General features: G+C 37.9%; 2 protein-coding genes across 3 annotated transcripts; one reads left to right on the top strand and one right to left on the bottom strand.

The window, feature by feature from the left end:
• Nucleotides 1-6,849: 6,849 nt before the first annotated feature.
• mks1 (MKS transition zone complex subunit 1) lies at nt 6,850-12,815 on the bottom strand. Of its 2 annotated transcripts, XM_057319079.1 has the most exons (18): nt 12,599-12,815; nt 11,999-12,126; nt 11,868-11,920; nt 11,632-11,787; nt 11,248-11,345; nt 11,008-11,136; nt 10,510-10,614; nt 9,502-9,610; nt 9,361-9,417; nt 9,235-9,277; nt 8,859-8,921; nt 8,709-8,779; nt 8,561-8,630; nt 8,369-8,476; nt 7,743-7,876; nt 7,551-7,633; nt 7,370-7,467; nt 6,850-7,187 (listed from the first exon to the last, which is right to left on the bottom strand). In XM_057319079.1, exons 1-18 carry the CDS (start codon nt 12,673-12,675, stop codon nt 7,087-7,089), a joined length of 1,683 nt encoding a protein of 560 aa, XP_057175062.1. In that variant the 5' UTR covers nt 12,676-12,815; the 3' UTR covers nt 6,850-7,086. The 2 variants fall into 2 exon arrangements, with proteins under 2 accessions (XP_057175062.1, XP_057175071.1); XM_057319088.1 differs by lacking the exons at nt 6,850-7,187; nt 7,370-7,467 and having other exon boundaries at nt 7,550-7,661.
• Nucleotides 12,816-12,934: 119 nt separating this feature from the next.
• mrm1 (mitochondrial rRNA methyltransferase 1 homolog (S. cerevisiae)) lies at nt 12,935-16,523 on the top strand. The gene is made up of 5 exons (XM_057319069.1): nt 12,935-14,201; nt 14,363-14,456; nt 14,736-14,856; nt 14,948-15,067; nt 16,117-16,523. Exons 1-5 carry the CDS (start codon nt 13,393-13,395, stop codon nt 16,158-16,160), a joined length of 1,188 nt encoding a protein of 395 aa, XP_057175052.1. The 5' UTR covers nt 12,935-13,392; the 3' UTR covers nt 16,161-16,523.
• The last annotated feature ends 1,448 nt before the right edge of the window (nt 16,524-17,971 follow it).

Raw genomic sequence — 17,971 nt, 5'->3', positions numbered from 1 at the left:
CTGCTATGCAAAAAAAAAAACATTGAAGGAGGGGGATGAAATGCATTTATCACAGAAGAGGCCGCATGAGCCCGACGTCATTGCCAGAGTTTGACACTAAACCATCTTAATGTTCTCAACAGAGCTTTCCTAGCATTACATCACTGCACAAGAAGGTGTACAGCACATCACCAAGAAAAACTGTGATTTGTTATGTCATTACTGAACAGTATGTTTCATTTCTTATTTATCATTCTGCACAAAAACAGTACAGTGCAATATCAACAACAAACATCTGGAACATCCCATTCAGTATATGTGATGTTTGAATAAAAATTGCAATGGAGATTAGGAAGATCAGAAATATAACATGACCACGTGATTTAAAACGTCCTGAATTTGGGACTGGCCTTGTGGACAACCTTGTGAATGCATAACAAGACCTGGCAACCATCCAGTGCACCCTTTGCATCACCAAGCACCAATCCATCTTTTACATGTTTTGAAACAAGACTGGCTTGTCCAGCTATAGCAACAATGTTCTCTCACAAAAGAGCAATGACAACACAGCAGACAGCTAGACAGAGCACCAGTTCACAAGAGTCTGACTAGAGCGCTCCATTGACATATATGAAGGCGCAAAGGAAACAGGATCTTTACTTGGCAGGCGGCCTACACAGCATTTTAATCCTCTCTGTGACAACACATTACAAGACATACAAACACACTTGCTCTCCCCGCAAAGCCACTGAGAGTAAGATATGGCCCGCTGGTGTTGTGTGACAAGGCACCAACTCTGTTTGAGTGTATGTTGTCAAAAATAGGATTAAGTCACCCGCGGGTCATATGGTATTCAGAGTGAAGAATTGCTTGCTTACTAGGCAGGGATTAAAGATATCTGCTTAGGCAAAGAGGGGTCAACTGTAATGCCATGTCGAGTTTTCCCCAAGAGTTCTGACATCATCACAATAGTTGTATTAAATGGTCAGTACAACCAAAATGACAATTCTGACCTTTATTAAAACAAATTTGAATAAAAATGGCAGGTGTTATGCTTCAAAAGGACATCAAAAAGTAGTCCATATGATTTAAAGTTGTGTGACAATATGTGCACACTTATAATTGGTTATAGCAATATTGTTTTAACCAAGTCTGGTGAATAAAGACAGCTCTGCATTGTATAACTCTGTGAATCTTCATTGAGTAGATAAGACAGTAAATAACAGTGCACACGAAATACAAAACATCACAAATGAAAAAATTATGAACATTATGAAGTTTATGAACTAGTTAGGGTGGAAACACTCAAACAATCTCAGTCAGAAGGGGGGGAGCAAGGAAGGGGGAGTAAGGAAGGGGGGTACTACCTTTCATCCTATTTGCGATGTTCTTGAGGTGCATGGATACGTTTATGCAAAAACTGAAGCACATATAATAACAAATACAGTAGTGACAGTATTAATAATTATTATCTTAGGGGTCTGGGAATTTCACTTTCTGTGCTACGAATTCAATCATTCTGGAGTCATCAGGGCTGGAGTGGGAAGAAAAATCGGCCTCAACATTTTTAGGCCCGCATCGGCCCTCCACCGAATCTGTCGAGGGGGGGGGTGCATGCATACGTGTCTTTTGCAACGCGTCCGTTACGGCCCCATACGTTAGCGGCAAACACGTCCGTTACGGCCCCATACGTTAGCGGCAAATGTGTCCGTTTCGGCCCCATACGTTAGCGGCCACCGCCTCCATTACGGCCCCATACGTTAGCGGCCCACAGGGAAAACACCCGGTACGCCAGATGGCCAGTCCGCCCCTGGGAGTCGTTGACTTATAGTTGGCATGGCCCTGCTGAAACCATGAGCCTTGAATGCCAGCACACTCCTGCATCTCTGGAAAACTCTGCCGTGGGTTTCCATGCTGCTAAGCATAATCTCCAGTTTTAGAATCCTAGACCCGAATGGAACTCTAGATGCCCTTTTAAACACCCGGTTCCAGAAGGTGTTTTTCTTGTTTGTAAGTCTGAACTCAGCTTGAACCAAATGTAACTGAAAACAGTTTTAATCTATTTCACCACAAAAACACAGACTTTATCCATGTATTTATTTTCCTCTATGGCTCCCTGTAACTGACCTAGAGACGTTTATTTGCCAAGATGATTTGTGGAAACAGGAATGCACTCCTTCCAGACATCAATATTTGCTTTTTGATTATCTGCTGTTTCATAGCTGCAGCAAGATAACATGAATTCAATTGAGAAACGAACATGTTGAACGACATTAGGGTCAGGCAAAGCTCTCCTAATATCAGTCACGGTATACAAATGGGAATTTCAGATTATTGCCTGCGTTCGGGATGCAGTTTAATAATGAAGCTGTTGGGACTTTAGCAGCTGGAGTGAGGCAGAGTGACCTTGTTTGCACTTTTTACAGGTGTGCTTGTTCCTTTACACACAAAGAATTGACTGCGGCAGTCATAATGTTTCTTATTCATATTAGACTAGCTTGTTGCATTTTAGATCTTTACATTATAGGTCTAAAACCTAAAACTTTATTTGGTTAAAAATGAACAAAAATCAAACTGTAAAAAACAAGTAAAGATGCCACAATGTACAATGTTTTCCATGATTCATATTTTTCCTACAGCTGATTCTTCTGTATTGTGCACTGCATCACATCTTTAGGGTTAATGAAGTGTACATTTTCTTTCATGTTTTTCAACAGTGCATTTATTAAGCAAGTGCATAAAAAAGCATTGTTCAAAACTATCTCTTTATCTTACTCTGATTTGCAAATAAGCTTATAATAATGATTTATAATTTGAACTGTCGGGGTATAATTTTGTAGGAAATATCAGTTGTACATCATTTGACTTCAACTCACATAAAAATAAATAAAGTAACCTGCAATGTCATGTTTTTGCGAGGCGTAAACAACATTGGTTTAGAAGCACTTCCCTTTTCATTTTTTTACATAGATAATAAAGTTTCAAAGATGCATGCTTAACATTTCAGTTCTGAATGTTCTGCTGGTTGTATTATTGTGTAGTGTTAAAAATACTGAAGCACGAAGGGCTTCTGGACGAGTGAAATATAATGCAACATTAAATAATACATAATGGCCCGGTTTCACAGACAAGGTTTAAGGCTAGTCCCAGACTAAAATGAATGTGTGACCTGTCTTAACTGAATTTAACTTGCCCAGAAATATCTTAAAATATATCAATGCCATTGTTTTGTGTCAAGATGCACACCAGTAATGTATTCTTTTAAGGTATTTTAATAAAAGCAACATAAATATCTTAATCTAACTAAGGCATAGTCCTGGTTTAAGATAAACCGTGTCTGTGAAACCGGGCTAATATGAAATATATATGAAAATCTGCAACATCACAATAGCAACAATAACAATGTATTATTCTATATGTTTTCAAATATATATTAAACAATTTGAAATCGTCACGGTTCTGTTATGTTTTTCCATTAGTTCCCTTTGTTTGCCATCTGTATTTAAACCCTGTGTTATCCTCAGTTCTTTGTCGGTGTGCTTGTGTTCCTGTGTTGTTCTGCTTTGGATTCATTAAATGATACCGTTTTGGATTACACTCCATTGTCGTGCGCATTTAGGTCTAGGCTAAACATGACAGAAATATTGACCGTTAATAAAATATAATGCTAGATTGCAGCTTTAAAGCAAAACAATAATTGATGACTCATGACTTTTTGCCCATCAAAATAATCCCTAGAATCTGAATGTCCTTTTCCTCTAAATTATAAATGACACTAGTAATTCATTACTTGTCTTTGGATGTGCTCATTTATTTTTTTATTTCCTGAAAGAAAATGGCTGGAATTAATTTATTTCCAGCGTGACTTTTATTTTGAGAATTGCTTTTGTTCATGTTACAAACTGTCAAGTTTTGCTGGGCTGTGGCCAACACTAAAAACTACTGGCTGTAAAGAAGGGGACAAGCCCTACGAACACCCAAACTTCCAATTGGAAATAACACAAGAAATTCAAGCATTTCATGAAATCTTTAACATTCTCAGCCTATATTGTAGTTTTCCAGATGATCTATTTAGGTTTATATTCCAGTCATTTTGAATTATCACACGAAAATAGAGCGACATTAATTTGGGATGACTTTGTTTTGTCCTTTGGTCCTTGGAGACGTGTCCTAGCTGTAATAGGGCCGGCTGGAGTCCAGAGTCCATGTATAAAAATAAAGATCAGAACAGTTGTTCACAGCTGTGAGATATACTTTCACCCACCACAGCTGCGTCCCATCTCTCTTTCTTTCTTGCCATCCTGCAATCCACACACAAAATGGCCACCAGCAGGGGCGGTATTTTCATATGCCTAAATTTCAGGCTTTCTGATGCTTTTATTCAGAGAAAGTAACTAAATGTAATTTAAACGAAAATATAAACGAATTCTTCAAATCTACAAATCATAAAACAGGCAAAAAGAAATAAAAAGTAATAATGACATTAGGGTGGGCCAGGGCTGGACTGAGAAGAAAAATCGGCCCTGGCATTTTTAGGCCTGCATCGGCCCTCCACTGAATCTGTCGACGGGGGGGGGGGGTGGGGGATTTGGGGGTGGGATGAAGTTTCACGCATTGCGTGCATTCGTATTTATAATACATCCGTCTAAGCGGCCAACGCCTTCGTTTCGGCCCCATACGTTAGCGGTAACAGCCTCCGTTACGGCCCCATACGTTAGCGGCCCACAAGGAAAACGCCCGGTACGCCAGATGGCCAGACCACCCCTGGGGTGGGCTCATTTTGCTTACGCTAATCTCATTGTTTTGTAACAATGACAATAAATTATAATTGAATTGAATTGAATAGAAAGCAACTATATTAACCACAAGAAACCCCCTATGTAGCATCAAGGCAATGACTTTTGTACAGGCAAGAACCATTTACATTTTCTATAGAACTTATCTATACATTTTTTATTTGCAATATTTATAAGCGTGCTACATTCTTTTTTGGATTGCACCGAATGGCTGCATCTCATGCCTTCGATGCGTCTCCCGCAATCTTAGGGGTGTGAGATGCCTCGTGGTCTCTATGGAGGCAGCAGGGCCATATCTAGCTTCGGGAAGGCTGATGATTGGAAAGCAGGGACAGAATTGGGTCACTTTGCCTCACAGACCCGAGGTCAGCGGGTAATCAGGAGCCAGAGGGCAGCGGGCCTCTCTAATGAAGATGCCTGGCATGACTGACAAGCTCCCTGTTAAAGCAGCCATATGCTAATAAATGTCTCTGTGATGAAAGGATGAGGTCAGTGACAGGCACGCTGAGCCAGGCATGTCTGCTTGATGCCAGCCGTTGGGAATTTCACCTGGTATGAGCTGTGAACAGACTTTATTGTTTGTTATTCTTCATCACGTATTGATTGATTTACACTTTTAATGGCATTTTGTCACTATCATATGACTTCAGACTTTAGGACAATTGCCGACTATTATCAAACTGTTAGGGAACCTGAGATCTCTATCAATAATATGTATTTTACATTTATGCATTTGGAAGATACTTTCATCCAAAGTGACTTCATATGCATTGCAGGCACACTGTACATATGATCAATATTTGTGTTTCTTGGGTATCGAACCCACAACGCTTTGTGCTACTCAACTGACCTACAGAAACAATACAAGTGACAGAAATAGCAACATCAACAATGGGCCTAACATCTGTTTCATCATGAGTCATGTTTTGTATTCCATGGAAGAAAGTCATACAGGTTTAGAACAAGCAGAAGTTTCATTTGGTTGAACTATCCCTTTAATCCATTTTAACTTCCCAATGAACCTTGCTTTTTTCAGTAACGTGGCACAATCTCTGACCTCGTGTCTGCAGTGACGTGAGGTCATGAACAGGATGCATTGTGACAGAAGCAGGTGCTGTAGGCGCCAGGGCTGAATGGGGCAGCTTGTAACCCCCTTTACACTCTGTCTTGTGCATGCAACAGGAAAAATGGAGTGCGCTTTACTCAGACGCTTGCTACCCAGAGTCTGCGCACATTGCTTCACTTTACACATGGACAGGTGGTGGAAGGACAGCACGCTCTGTTTTAATCCACGTGCCTGTCTTAAACGCTATGAGGACAGGGGTGCTGATAGCTGACTTTATGTGCTCCAAATGTAACGAATGGTACTTTTAATACCAGCTGTGAATGTGATTTGTTTAATAATAGAAGAAACTAAACATCCACAGCGTGTTTTTTATGTCATAGATTAAAGTCAGTGCAGGTCAAATCAAATCACTGGCCTTATACAGCTGCAGAACAAACTAAAAAGACCATTCCGAATTTTGTTATATTTTATTTGTCTGTTAAATTTCAACTAAATCAAACCTCAGGAGTGACATAAACAGTCATGTAAAAGACTGATAGCATGACAAGACGCATGAAAACGGATAAAAATCGAGGTTAAAAACTATACCTAAATACATGTACAAATATTACTGTTGTAAGGGAATATAACTTATTTTCTTTGCCATACTCTGAAAAAAGCATCTTTTCTGTTATTTTGAAAACGACCATTTACCTTAGCACATACCCATAAATGCTAAATTTAGAAAAAGAGAAACTATTTTGACAAGTATCTGTATTTTGTTCTGGGTGGGTTACATTTATAACTTAGATGGTGCCCTCTTCTGTTCATTCAGTGATATACATGCATCCCGAAATTTGTGGACTGTAAAATATAACAATATTATAACATCAGATAACAAAAACAAATCAACTGGCATGGGCAAACTTACAATCTACAACTTAACCATTTTCAGTAATTGGAAAGCAACCAAATACCAAGCACCAAAAATGCCCAAAACAAACCAGGCAGTTCCATGTTTGTGGTAATGTCTTTATTAAGTATGCTCAAATATTAATATTTATATTACGTATAGAGGGATTTACTGTACATAATACAAACATAACATATAACAACTATATTAAAAACATTCACAGAATGTTTTCAGAAAAAGATGTATTTCCTTCGAATTATAAAAATATGTACATACAGTATATACATAAATACAACACTGTGAAATAGGTAAAAACAGAAACAGCATTATTTTCATATATTTGATAAGGGTTATTATGCAGTAGACTCTGAGTTTAGTCCAGTGGTATTGATGAGGTCTCTGGGTAAACTCTCTCTCGCCTCCTGCATGCGCTTACGGGCCCTCTGAAATGCTTCTGAAATCACAAACAAGGGTGTGATACTCATTTATAAAAAACCACCGCACAGCCCATGAATAAAAAATAGACTTTGGACGTCTTTAATTGTTAATGACCTCTTCGATCTGTTATTTTGTACTGTTGTCAATAGCAATCGATAGCAATAAAAACATAACTAAAGTGATTCCGACTTCTCTTACCTAGTACATTATAGACAGAGCCCTGCTGACTGTGGCCTCCCAGCTGATCTAGAACAGTCTGTCTTCTTCTTTTCAGGGTGTTTGCATCAATAAAAGCCCTGAGAAAAGCACCACAATACTCTCATGACCTTAAATGGGCAGATCAGATAGTTGCAATCTCAAAATGCAATTTTTGGCCAACCTGGCATGCTGTATGCAGTTAAGATTAAAGGTCACACTTCCAGTCGTCTTAGTGCGGAAGCCAAATCGACTCAGTCGCTCTCCCTAGAAACAGAAGGAACTTTCACATATCCTGTATTCAAGGACAAAGTACTCAATATAGTTACTGGACATATTACTGGACAAAACCTCACACTAGAGATGTCCGAGTTACCTTGAAAGTTCCAGGTAGTCTGACATAACTGATGTCCTCAAGTTCAGGAGCTCCACCGATAAAGAAGCGCCTCAGTTCAGCCACCGTGCCTGTCTGGATGGGTCTCCATGTTTGACAAGTCATTTTGTGACACCCTAAGAACACAGCAAACATACTGAAGTTGAGTTGACACAAACATAAAAGTAACACTAAATGTGCAATACAATTATGTAAGTGATATATGCATTAAAAATACATTCTCAAATGGAATTGTTACCATTTCTGCGAACTAAAGAGGTATTAAACAATTTGAGAAGTTCAATTTATTTGGAAAATGAATGAATTTCATTCATTTTAGTCAAAATATTCTCAGCAAATGTCCATGTTTGATACTTATTCATCTTTATTTAACATTTTGTGTAGTTAAATAAATATTCATTGAAATACTGCTGTCATTGTTTCTTTCTGACTCTTCATTTCATTTGAATTTTAGTTTTATTGACTAAATTAAGCCTATCATTCATTAAAAAATTACATCACAATTTCACAGGAATCATTAAAAAGAGTCTTTTCAAAAGCGTTTTTTGGTGAATCAGACGTCGCTTTATTACACCGATTAATACTTATAAAACAAATGTCTGTCATACCTGGTGTTGAGGGAATGACAAGGAAACCATAACCTTCAGTTCTGTACCGTTGCCAGAAATCCAGGGAGAGAACTTTAAAATATAACACTGGCCACTGGGGTAATGATCCTGCACAGAATATACTTGGATTATCAGTGGTTGTTTATAACTTAAGAGTTGAGCATGTCATCAAGAAAGGTACAACGTTCTTACCATCAGACTCATCCTCTTTCCTAAAGAAGGACTCGAAGCTGAATGGATAGGAGAAAGAGGCTACATCCTCCTATGAAAGAGAAAACATGCTGTCCACACTTTCAGGAATTCAAGTTAATTGATGTAGGCAACTAATATTATGTCTTACCTTCCCTAGACTGCGCGTGCGACAGGTCTGAGTGACACCAGACAGGCAGTGAAAGGGAACGCTGGACCAACCTAAAGAATCCAAATGATAAGTCAAATTTTTTTAAAGGTCCATAACTTTTAGGGCCACTGTATGGTAATGTTGACTCACTGTTTGGTAAGTCCAGAAAGAAGTGGACATACAGATTGTCATATTCATATCCTTGAGCTGAAACTGAAATGAAAATGGAAACATTACGATCATTGCAGTGAATGTGGACTCATACTCGAAGTTTGCAGTAACAGTAAAAATACATTACAAATGTACAATTCAAGAACGCATATAAACAGCTGATTTTATAAAGCTCCAATGTTTGTTTGTATGGTCTGTTAATTCTGTCATCTTTTCACCCTTATATCATTTTAAAACTACATGGGCTTTCTTGGTCTTCTTGACATAGACCTCATAAATTTTACTGCACAAAAAGATGACAACATGAGGGTGACATTTTCCCTTTAAGGTGATCAAGATAACTGATAATACCCACCGATCTCTCCATTTACAATCAGGCGAAGTACCCCTGGAGGCGGCTGAAGAAAATGATCGGACAAGAGTGAAATTTTAAAAACATTTCAATACAATGACACCATGATATGATACCTATGATTCTTACCATCTCAAAGTCCTGGCCAACCAGGCTGTTAAGGTAATCTCTGTGACGTGTGTACAACTAAAGAGAGAAATATATTAGAATTGTGAGTTAAAAACAGCCTCGTAGACAAGAATGAAAATGAACAAATCTAAAAGGACCTACATCTCTGTACATGCGCTGCTCTCTCTCCTTCTCCTCTGCCTTAATGTCTTCGGAGGCGTTTTCCAAATAGAGCCGCCACACCTCCCTCTTCTCTCCCACTGTCTCTAGCCTTACATGTAAAATAAAAATATTCTGAAAAAAATAAGTGGATCTACTGTGTTCTTAGATGTTCTTCTACTAGATGTTGTGTCAAAAATATAGACAGAATCATGTATAAAAAGAAGTGTCCATTAATTTTGTTTGAAGTATCACATCTGCCAGTACCCTGCAAATGGCTTCTAGAAGCCATCTAGAAAAAAGTTTAAAATTCTCTTGCCGTACATGGCAATATAGATGATCATTACCGATACAGGTAGTTTTCCATATTTCAAAAAATGATTTATAATTTTTAGGGCTGTCAAAAGATTAATCGCGATTAATCGCATCCAGAATAAAAGTTTGTGTTTACATAATATAAATCTGTGTACTGTGCATAATAATTTTGTATTTATTAACACATACACATCCATGCATATATTTAAGAAAAATCTAAAAATTAATAAACATTTATATATCATTTCAATTATTGGTAAATATAAATAAATACATGTAAATATTTCCTAAATATGTATACTTGTGTATGTGTTTGTATTAATAAATACAAAATGAATATGCACAGTACATAGACATATGTTATGTAAACACAAACCTTTATTCTGGATGCGATTAATCACGATTAATCGTTTGACAGCCCTAATAATTTTCTATAAAAATATGCTTCATTAATGTCTAATTATGCATGATGAGCAAAATGTTACTTAGGGTAGGGATCATGACTTCCTTTTTTGTAAAACATGCTAAGGTATTGACATTTCTATGGTAATGTTAGGGTAGTTCGATTTTAAAGGCCTTGTTTTGAAATTATTGTCAAAAACGAAATAAAGGACCCCATAAAGGACATATTTTGATGCAAGTAAAAAAAATCACATCACATCAATCTGTAAAATATATGGAAGAGCTGGATCTTGCCTGTAAGCTCCTCTGTTGTTGTTAAAGTCCGGTTTGATTGTAATTACACCATTACTGTCTGCTCTTATGGTGCATAACACATATTCATTCTCTTTCAGGCCCAACCTGTAAAACACAAACAAATCATGTAAAAGTCAGAAGATGATGGTCCGATCTCCTGTGAGTCATACATCAATGACTGATTTTGTTATTTCACATTCATTTAATGATACATAAAGGCTACCATGAGAACATACTATAACTTTTAGACTACATTTCCACATCAACAATGACTATTCTATGGTCATCAACATGATCTGCTCAGTCATATTGACAAAAAGCATCCCAACTATAGGAAAGAGTCCAGCCTTAACAGTATGCATGACACGTTACAGTGTAAATTGTTTCATGAATCAGTCCCTAGGTCAATTAGATTAAAACATTTGTTCTAACATTAAAAGTGGACCTTCTAAAACAAGATATGACATTCAGTCCGGCTAATGGAATGGTCTCACTTACTTCCCCGAAGCCCCAAGATCTCCCATAATGTACATGCTCTGCACAGGTGTGTTGATGGTGTGGCTGTTCTTTATGAACTCCTCTGAGGGTTCCCACACAATTGAACGGGATTTGGGAACATTGGGCTCTCTAAAAATAACCCAAAATTACATAAACCTATTAAACCTCAAACATGAAGATAACAATAGAATGGAAAGATAATGTCTTTACAGAGGACAAACTGCTGGCGGGTAGACTTACACAGGACGTCTTTCTTGTCTCCTGTGTCTAACATTGGCCATACGTTCTGCTAGGAATGTAGGTGTTGGCCGAGCTGGGATCAGCAGACTCTGAGCTTGCTGTCAACAAAACCACAAACTTAGAAAACTGTATGGGTGTGTCTCACAAAACCTGTCAAGACCACATCTGTATATTTGACAATTAAGCACGTTCCTTTAATAAATGTCATTACCGTAATGCAACGTTTTGTTGAAATTGTAAATTAGTATGTTTCATTTCTATGTAAAATATGTTTTAATATGAATGTTTTTTTAATTTTGGAGGCGAAAAGTTTTTTGTGAGATCCACGCATATAATGATGGTCTTCAAATTAGCAAAAAAAGAGATAAGAAACAGTTTACTAACCTCTTCCCACTTGGCAAAGCGATCAAAGTCTGTGTAGGTGAAAACGCGCTGGTTTTGCCTTCTTTTAGTCCTTTCGGTTGCCAGTATTTCTGTGTGATACTGACGCTCCAGTGGAGTTTGACAGTTCGACTCCGTCTGGTAAAGGTCCACTTCATACTGCATATGAATGATAAGAACAAGTCATCAAACCATTATCTTGTCTATTTAAAGCCACACAGCTCATCCTAGTCTCTTACCTGACTGAAGAGCTTCTCTTGCCAACCGACCACCAATTCCTCCTCATCAGTGGCTGCATTAAAAACAGACACAGATCATAAGCAACAGTATTATTATCTTACTAACTGATTTGTAGCGGTTTTCCACATACCAGAAGCCATTTGTGTCTGCGAGCTGAAGGTGTCCAGCTCTATAACGTCTCTCTCTTGCTGAGACAGCACTTGATGATGGAGATGCTGAGACAGAGCAGCTGTGGAGGTCACCCGCTGTATGCGGACACTGAGACAGAAACAAAATAATAACAAATCATACCAGGACTTGTTTTTTGGCCATGGTAACGGTGTGGTGATTTGGATAAGTACTATTGTTAGTATTCTTTATAGTACCATGTAAATACCGTGGTACAAACATACAGAAGCACTCAGTACCGTGATAATAATATGTCTGATATCATTACTGCAATGTGTTTTGTAAGAGAAGACATCTGCTCAATTAAAATGGTGAATTTGGTAATCGTATAAGATTATGTTATTGTGGTACTTTTCATATCTATGGTGCTAAATGCTAATTATTTTTCATGCACCAGTGTATTTACATGGCACCGCAAATCACCCCCAAAGAATACAGTGGCAATATCAAATAGCCTAACGTTACTTCTGTTTTGTTTGAGAAGTCGATTTCTGGTGCAATAGTCTGCATTCAGAAGGATAAGTTCACATCAAGTAACAATTTTACGGCTGCCATAACTTACCGTATGCGTAAGTTTTTAACTGCATCCCTCGAGCGGTAAACCGCTTCTCCAGTGTCAGTACACCAGCCGTCAGCCATATCTGCCACCCAGCCTCCAAATGTAGACTATTTAGCATAGATTACTATTATGCATTAAGAAAATGATGCGCTGCTTTTAATCGATCTACGTCTGAAAGATAATACTGCACTTTAGAGCGTCTCGTTGCGTAGTAACATGCTAACGGAAGCAGCAGGAAGTGAGTTATGCGCATGCTCGACCTAAGCGCATACGGACCTGCGCACGCTGTTTTCAGATCAGCCTCACTCAATACGCGCGCATAGAGTGGCGCTCAATACTGTTCTGGGAGCAGCATCGATAGTAAGTAAACACCACGCTTAACAGTCACGTTGACAACTGCCAATGAACCGAAATTAATCCTATTTCCTTGGATTTACATGTTGTTTTAGGGTTTGGTCGAACGGATTGCTTTGTTTTGTTTAGGTCGTTTTGTTATCTGCTTGTTTACTAAGCTAAAATGGAATCTTGTGCTTTTATATTGTTGTTAATCTGTTGAAGGGCGAGTTAGCTTTCAAGTTAGCAGCAAGTAAGTTAACTTGTTAGGTGGAATATTTCAGCAAGCACTTAATAAATTCGTAGGAAATAACGTAACGTTATGCGTTTCAGATACATTATTATGTAAACGCTTGTTTGTATGTTTGGCAGCAGTTAATTTAAAACCAACTGAAGCTTATAGTGTATACTTTTCACTTTATGGTAGAAAATTGTCCTTCTGCGTTTTTGCATTTATTACAGATATGCAGATGTGCAAAAGAATATACCAAGTCTCTAATCAAGTTAATAGGAATAGGCATTGTTTGATCGGCCTAAATGAATTATATTTCACATCTATGTCTGCCTATCACTGCACAAGTCCACTTCTTATGTCAAGAGATATTGAAAGGTTGAGAAAGAATCCCTTAAATTCTAATAAAGTCGCAAAGTCGTATGTGTCAAGGTATAAACCCACTCTACGTGATGATACTAGTATTCCCAAAATACCAAAAACACAGAGCAGACAATCTCAAGTGGCTCCCACAGAGAAAAGATCTGTAAGGGAGAGGAAAGTGGCTTCTGAGCTTCAGAAACTGAGGTTTGAGGATTTTGCCGAGTCAGAAACTGGAAAGATCTTTGGGATTCATAAAGACAGTAAAGGCGAACAGTTGGAGATTGTGTTTGGAGTGGCCCCATGTTTGCTGGCCCTCATGCAAGATAGAAGAAGGCCCAGTCGCCTCTTCGTAAAGGATGATAAAGGGCCCCAGAGAGATGCGATCTTGAGGGTCTGTCAGGAGGGCATCAAGCGTGGTGTGCAAATCCAGAGAGTCGATAAGAAAACACTCGACAAGATGTGTGGTGGAAAAGTGCACCAGGGGTTGTGTCTGCTGGGAAGGTCTCTAGGCTTTGTCACAGAGGAACGACCAATAACATCTCATCACGATCACGAGAAGAATCAAGAGGCGTTATGGCTGGTTTTGGACAGAATACAAGATCCGATGAATCTCGGTGCCATTTTACGGTCTGCATATTTCCTGGGAGTGGATCGGGTGGTCAGCAGCATTCATAACAGGTGGACATCAAATATCAGCTGTATCAGTTTATCTGTTCATGCAGTTTTATAGATTTACAGATTTATAGTAGTATTTGTTACCCACAATTGATTGTTACACAAAAAACTAAAAGTGGTCTTCTTTAACCCATGGGCACTGATTATGTTCCAATTTTTGTTAGCTGTCCATTGACACCTACAGTGAGCAAAGCCAGTGCTGGTGTGATGGAGGTCATGAAAGTGTTTGGCTACAGCAACCTAAAAGATTTGATCAAGGTCAGCAAGTGTATCCCTCCTCTTAAAACAAGTGACAACCTTTCCATTTGTAGCCTCTAGAGGGCAGTTAAGTGTTGCAGTAAGTTGTCCGAGTCATTCTCACAAACATTACATGTTAGATTTCTGTTGATGGTATAAAAACACTAAATAGGCTATTATAATATATTACATTAAGAAATATTCTAATATAATATAAGATTGAAATGTTATTATATATTATCAGTTGAAATGTATTATTGGACATGAAGAAATTCGTTCTTCTTTTTTGTGTCAATAAAGGTAAAAGCAGAACAAGGCTGGCAGGTTGTTGGCACAGTTGGATTAGAGGAAGGAAAATCTGAAGCGCCAGTTGTGCCGTGTTCCCATTTCAAGATGTCCAGACCTACACTACTGTTAATGGGTATGTGTTTTATATAATTATCCTATTATTTATTATTATAATGATCTCATACTGTAATGTTGTGTCTACACCCGCCTGTGTCTGTTGTTAGGTGGGGAGGGAGAAGGTTTGTCTTCTGAGCTGCGGCAGCTGTGTGATGTTCTGCTCACTATATCTCCACGCAGAGACCTGCAGCCTGGAGTGGAATCACTTAATGTGTCTGTAGCCACAGGTACAACAACCTACAAAACAAACTCATTTTTTGTACCTGTCATAGATTAATCATAGATTATTAAATAAGGATCATATTTAACCCCAAAATAAAAATAAAAAATATGTTTTAATTGAAAGAAAATGTTGTTGACAAATATCTATAATGCGTGGTATAATATGCTAATATATTAAGTTATTTTTAATAGACGGTTTCAAAGCCACAACATAAACAAACGTTACTTCGCAGTCACGCTTTTGTGGCCCAAATTTAACTTTCAGAACACATGCTCAAAGAATAGAGTCCCTGTAGATTATTTCCGAAAACGTGCAAAAGAAATAACAAGTAAATTACATCAGCTAGCAAGTTAAAACTATGTCTAGTAGCCAGTATTATTTTGTGTTACCAGTAGAAGAACCCTTACTTGGCTAAACTTAAATGCGATAAAGTTACACAACCCAAAAGTTGTTTATTTCATAAAATGAACATACAATAAAATTCAACAAATTGTTTATTTAATACAATTATTATACAATAAAATATGAATATAAATAAACTAATATAAATCGTTATATTATTAGCCACTAGCCAGACTGATAACAAACACAGACCGGGAGTTAACGTCGGGCCAGGTGCCTGCGTCCATGAAACCGTCTATAGGAAAAAACACAGAATGTGAGGAATAACTGAAATCATAATTTGCTTTGATGGTAGACTGTAGAGTGTTATATAATCTAACAAAAGGGGCCAATTAGGTATCCTAGCTAAAAGTTAGCTAGAAATTGTGTTAGCTTTGATGTTGTGATTTTGTAAACAAGTCCAGGGAGTGAATTTCAAGGGGGAACGAAGTTCCAGTATGCACTGTAGAATTTTCATCTTTTATCCACGTCGTAGCTTCCAAATGCTATGTAAATTTCATACATAAAAATAGTATACAAAAGACTTTCTGCATATATTGTTTATATATGTCCCCAACTACAGTCCCCCTGTGAATCTTTGCCGCTGATTATTTTTTTAGTAATTACAAGAGAAAGTCATTTCTCTTTTAATGTTTTTTATTTCTCTCACAGGCATCCTGTTGCACTCTCTCCTGTCCACCCGCACACTAAGGTGATGATGATGGCGGCAGGACTGCAGCATTATTTACTCGGACGTCTCTCATTAGCTCGCTACAGTGATTAATGACTGGATTACTTCATCAATTAACAGTCTGAGAGTCTGGAGAGGCCCATTGATCAGATAAAGAGAGACTCTACATGCGTTCTGGCCCTTGACTGCTCTATGTGACCGACTTGTTTAAGGCAAGACCTGCTCTGTTCTGGGTCTTTGTGAGCTCAGGGTGTTTCAAAATAAAACTTATAAATAAACATATGCATTCATTCATTGGTTTTTGCATTCAATCAATTATTTTAAAGTAAATCCCTTCAGTATGTTTTATTTAAAATAAAAAATCAGAACAAGGTTAAGGATTAGGTGTGTTCTTTTTAAATAATAACTGGATAAGGATCATTAAGAAAAAAGCTTATATTAGTATAAAAGTCTTTAAACATTGGATGTTTCATTTATCTATGTCATAATCTTCTCTGAAACAAATTTGATAAGAAAATACTCCTGTAAACAGTCATCAGTAGTACTTAGGCTGGTTCACCAGGTGGCACTACATACTGTATATATTAGTAGGCCTACACACATCAGTATTGAGTTTTCCCTCTCTGAATCAAGCTATAAACTGAGGGTTTGGCCACAGAATACTGGAGCTAGACCAGCTCCATTGAGCTGCATTTATATATAAAATTCACTGAATCAGTATCTGACATCTTGGTTTCCCATCCCTGCTTTACAATTATACTACAATGTTCTTGATTGGCATACCAGCAGGGAGCAGGACTGGACGATTAAGCTTCTAATACTGTAGACAATTTTGTTTTTTCATAGCTGCAGGGGAGAATGAGATATAAGATGAGTTAGTCTGATTTAATGAAGCAATGTATTGTTTTTACTGGGGTAAATGATCTCCAAGTCTTTGTGGCAGGAACAGCTCAATGCTTCATGCTCATGTCTTATAACACCAATATATGTTTATCTTTTGAAAATAGTCAGATCTATGGTGTGTTTTGAACATTATTAAACATTATTAAACTTCATAATTAAATCATTTCTAAGGTGCATTGTTTTAGCACATTTCTAAAGTGTTGTGGTTGATTGTTAGGGCATTTTACTTGAGGTGTTCTGGATCTTGTCTTGCTATTTGCTCACCCCCAGGACATGGTATTCTGGTTACTTCAAATATTTTTCAGTGAGTGTATATGGTTCTATGACCTACATTTAATGGAAATAGGTCTTTTAGACAAAATAAAGGTAACACAACTTTTTTTTGGTCTTCCAATCACACCTCTTCTGTTCAAGACACACAATTTAGGTCCCACACGTTATGAGTAATGAAGGAACAAGTTGGATTTATTTAAGTTTATTTATTTAAGGGTTTTTCTTTCCCAAGTAAGAACAATAGTAATAGTGAGGCTTGCTTTAGAAGTCACCGCTTTTAACCTCCACTTCTACTGGCACTTGAACCCATCGTTCTGACTCTCTCTCTATTTACTAAATCGAAGCTGGAAGTCAACATTCCGAGTTCCACTTTTCTTTCACATGTGACGTTTGTCTTTGTTTTATCAGCTCTCAAGGATGAGTCGCAGGAGTATCTGCTTTTCTCGCCTTTGTGTCGGCAGGTTAGATTGACTGGCATTTCCCCCTCCCCAGAGTGCAGTTCTATTAATCTGTTTAATATGCCACAGAAACAGTGCGGTGAGAGAGCCCAGAGCAAAGTAATGGAACAGCCGAGCGTAAAGCTGCCTGCTAGCTCTGATAGCTGGAGGTCAAGGCTGATGGAGCTTTTTGTTCCACTAAGGACCACAAGAATGCTTCATA

The sequence above is a fragment of the Triplophysa rosa genome, linkage group LG2 (assembly GCF_024868665.1).
Source record: "Triplophysa rosa linkage group LG2, Trosa_1v2, whole genome shotgun sequence".
In the NCBI taxonomy this organism is placed as follows: Eukaryota; Metazoa; Chordata; class Actinopteri; order Cypriniformes; family Nemacheilidae; genus Triplophysa; species Triplophysa rosa.
The sequence above is the reverse complement of the archived record's forward strand: the minus strand, read 5'-3'. Positions and strand labels throughout refer to the sequence as shown.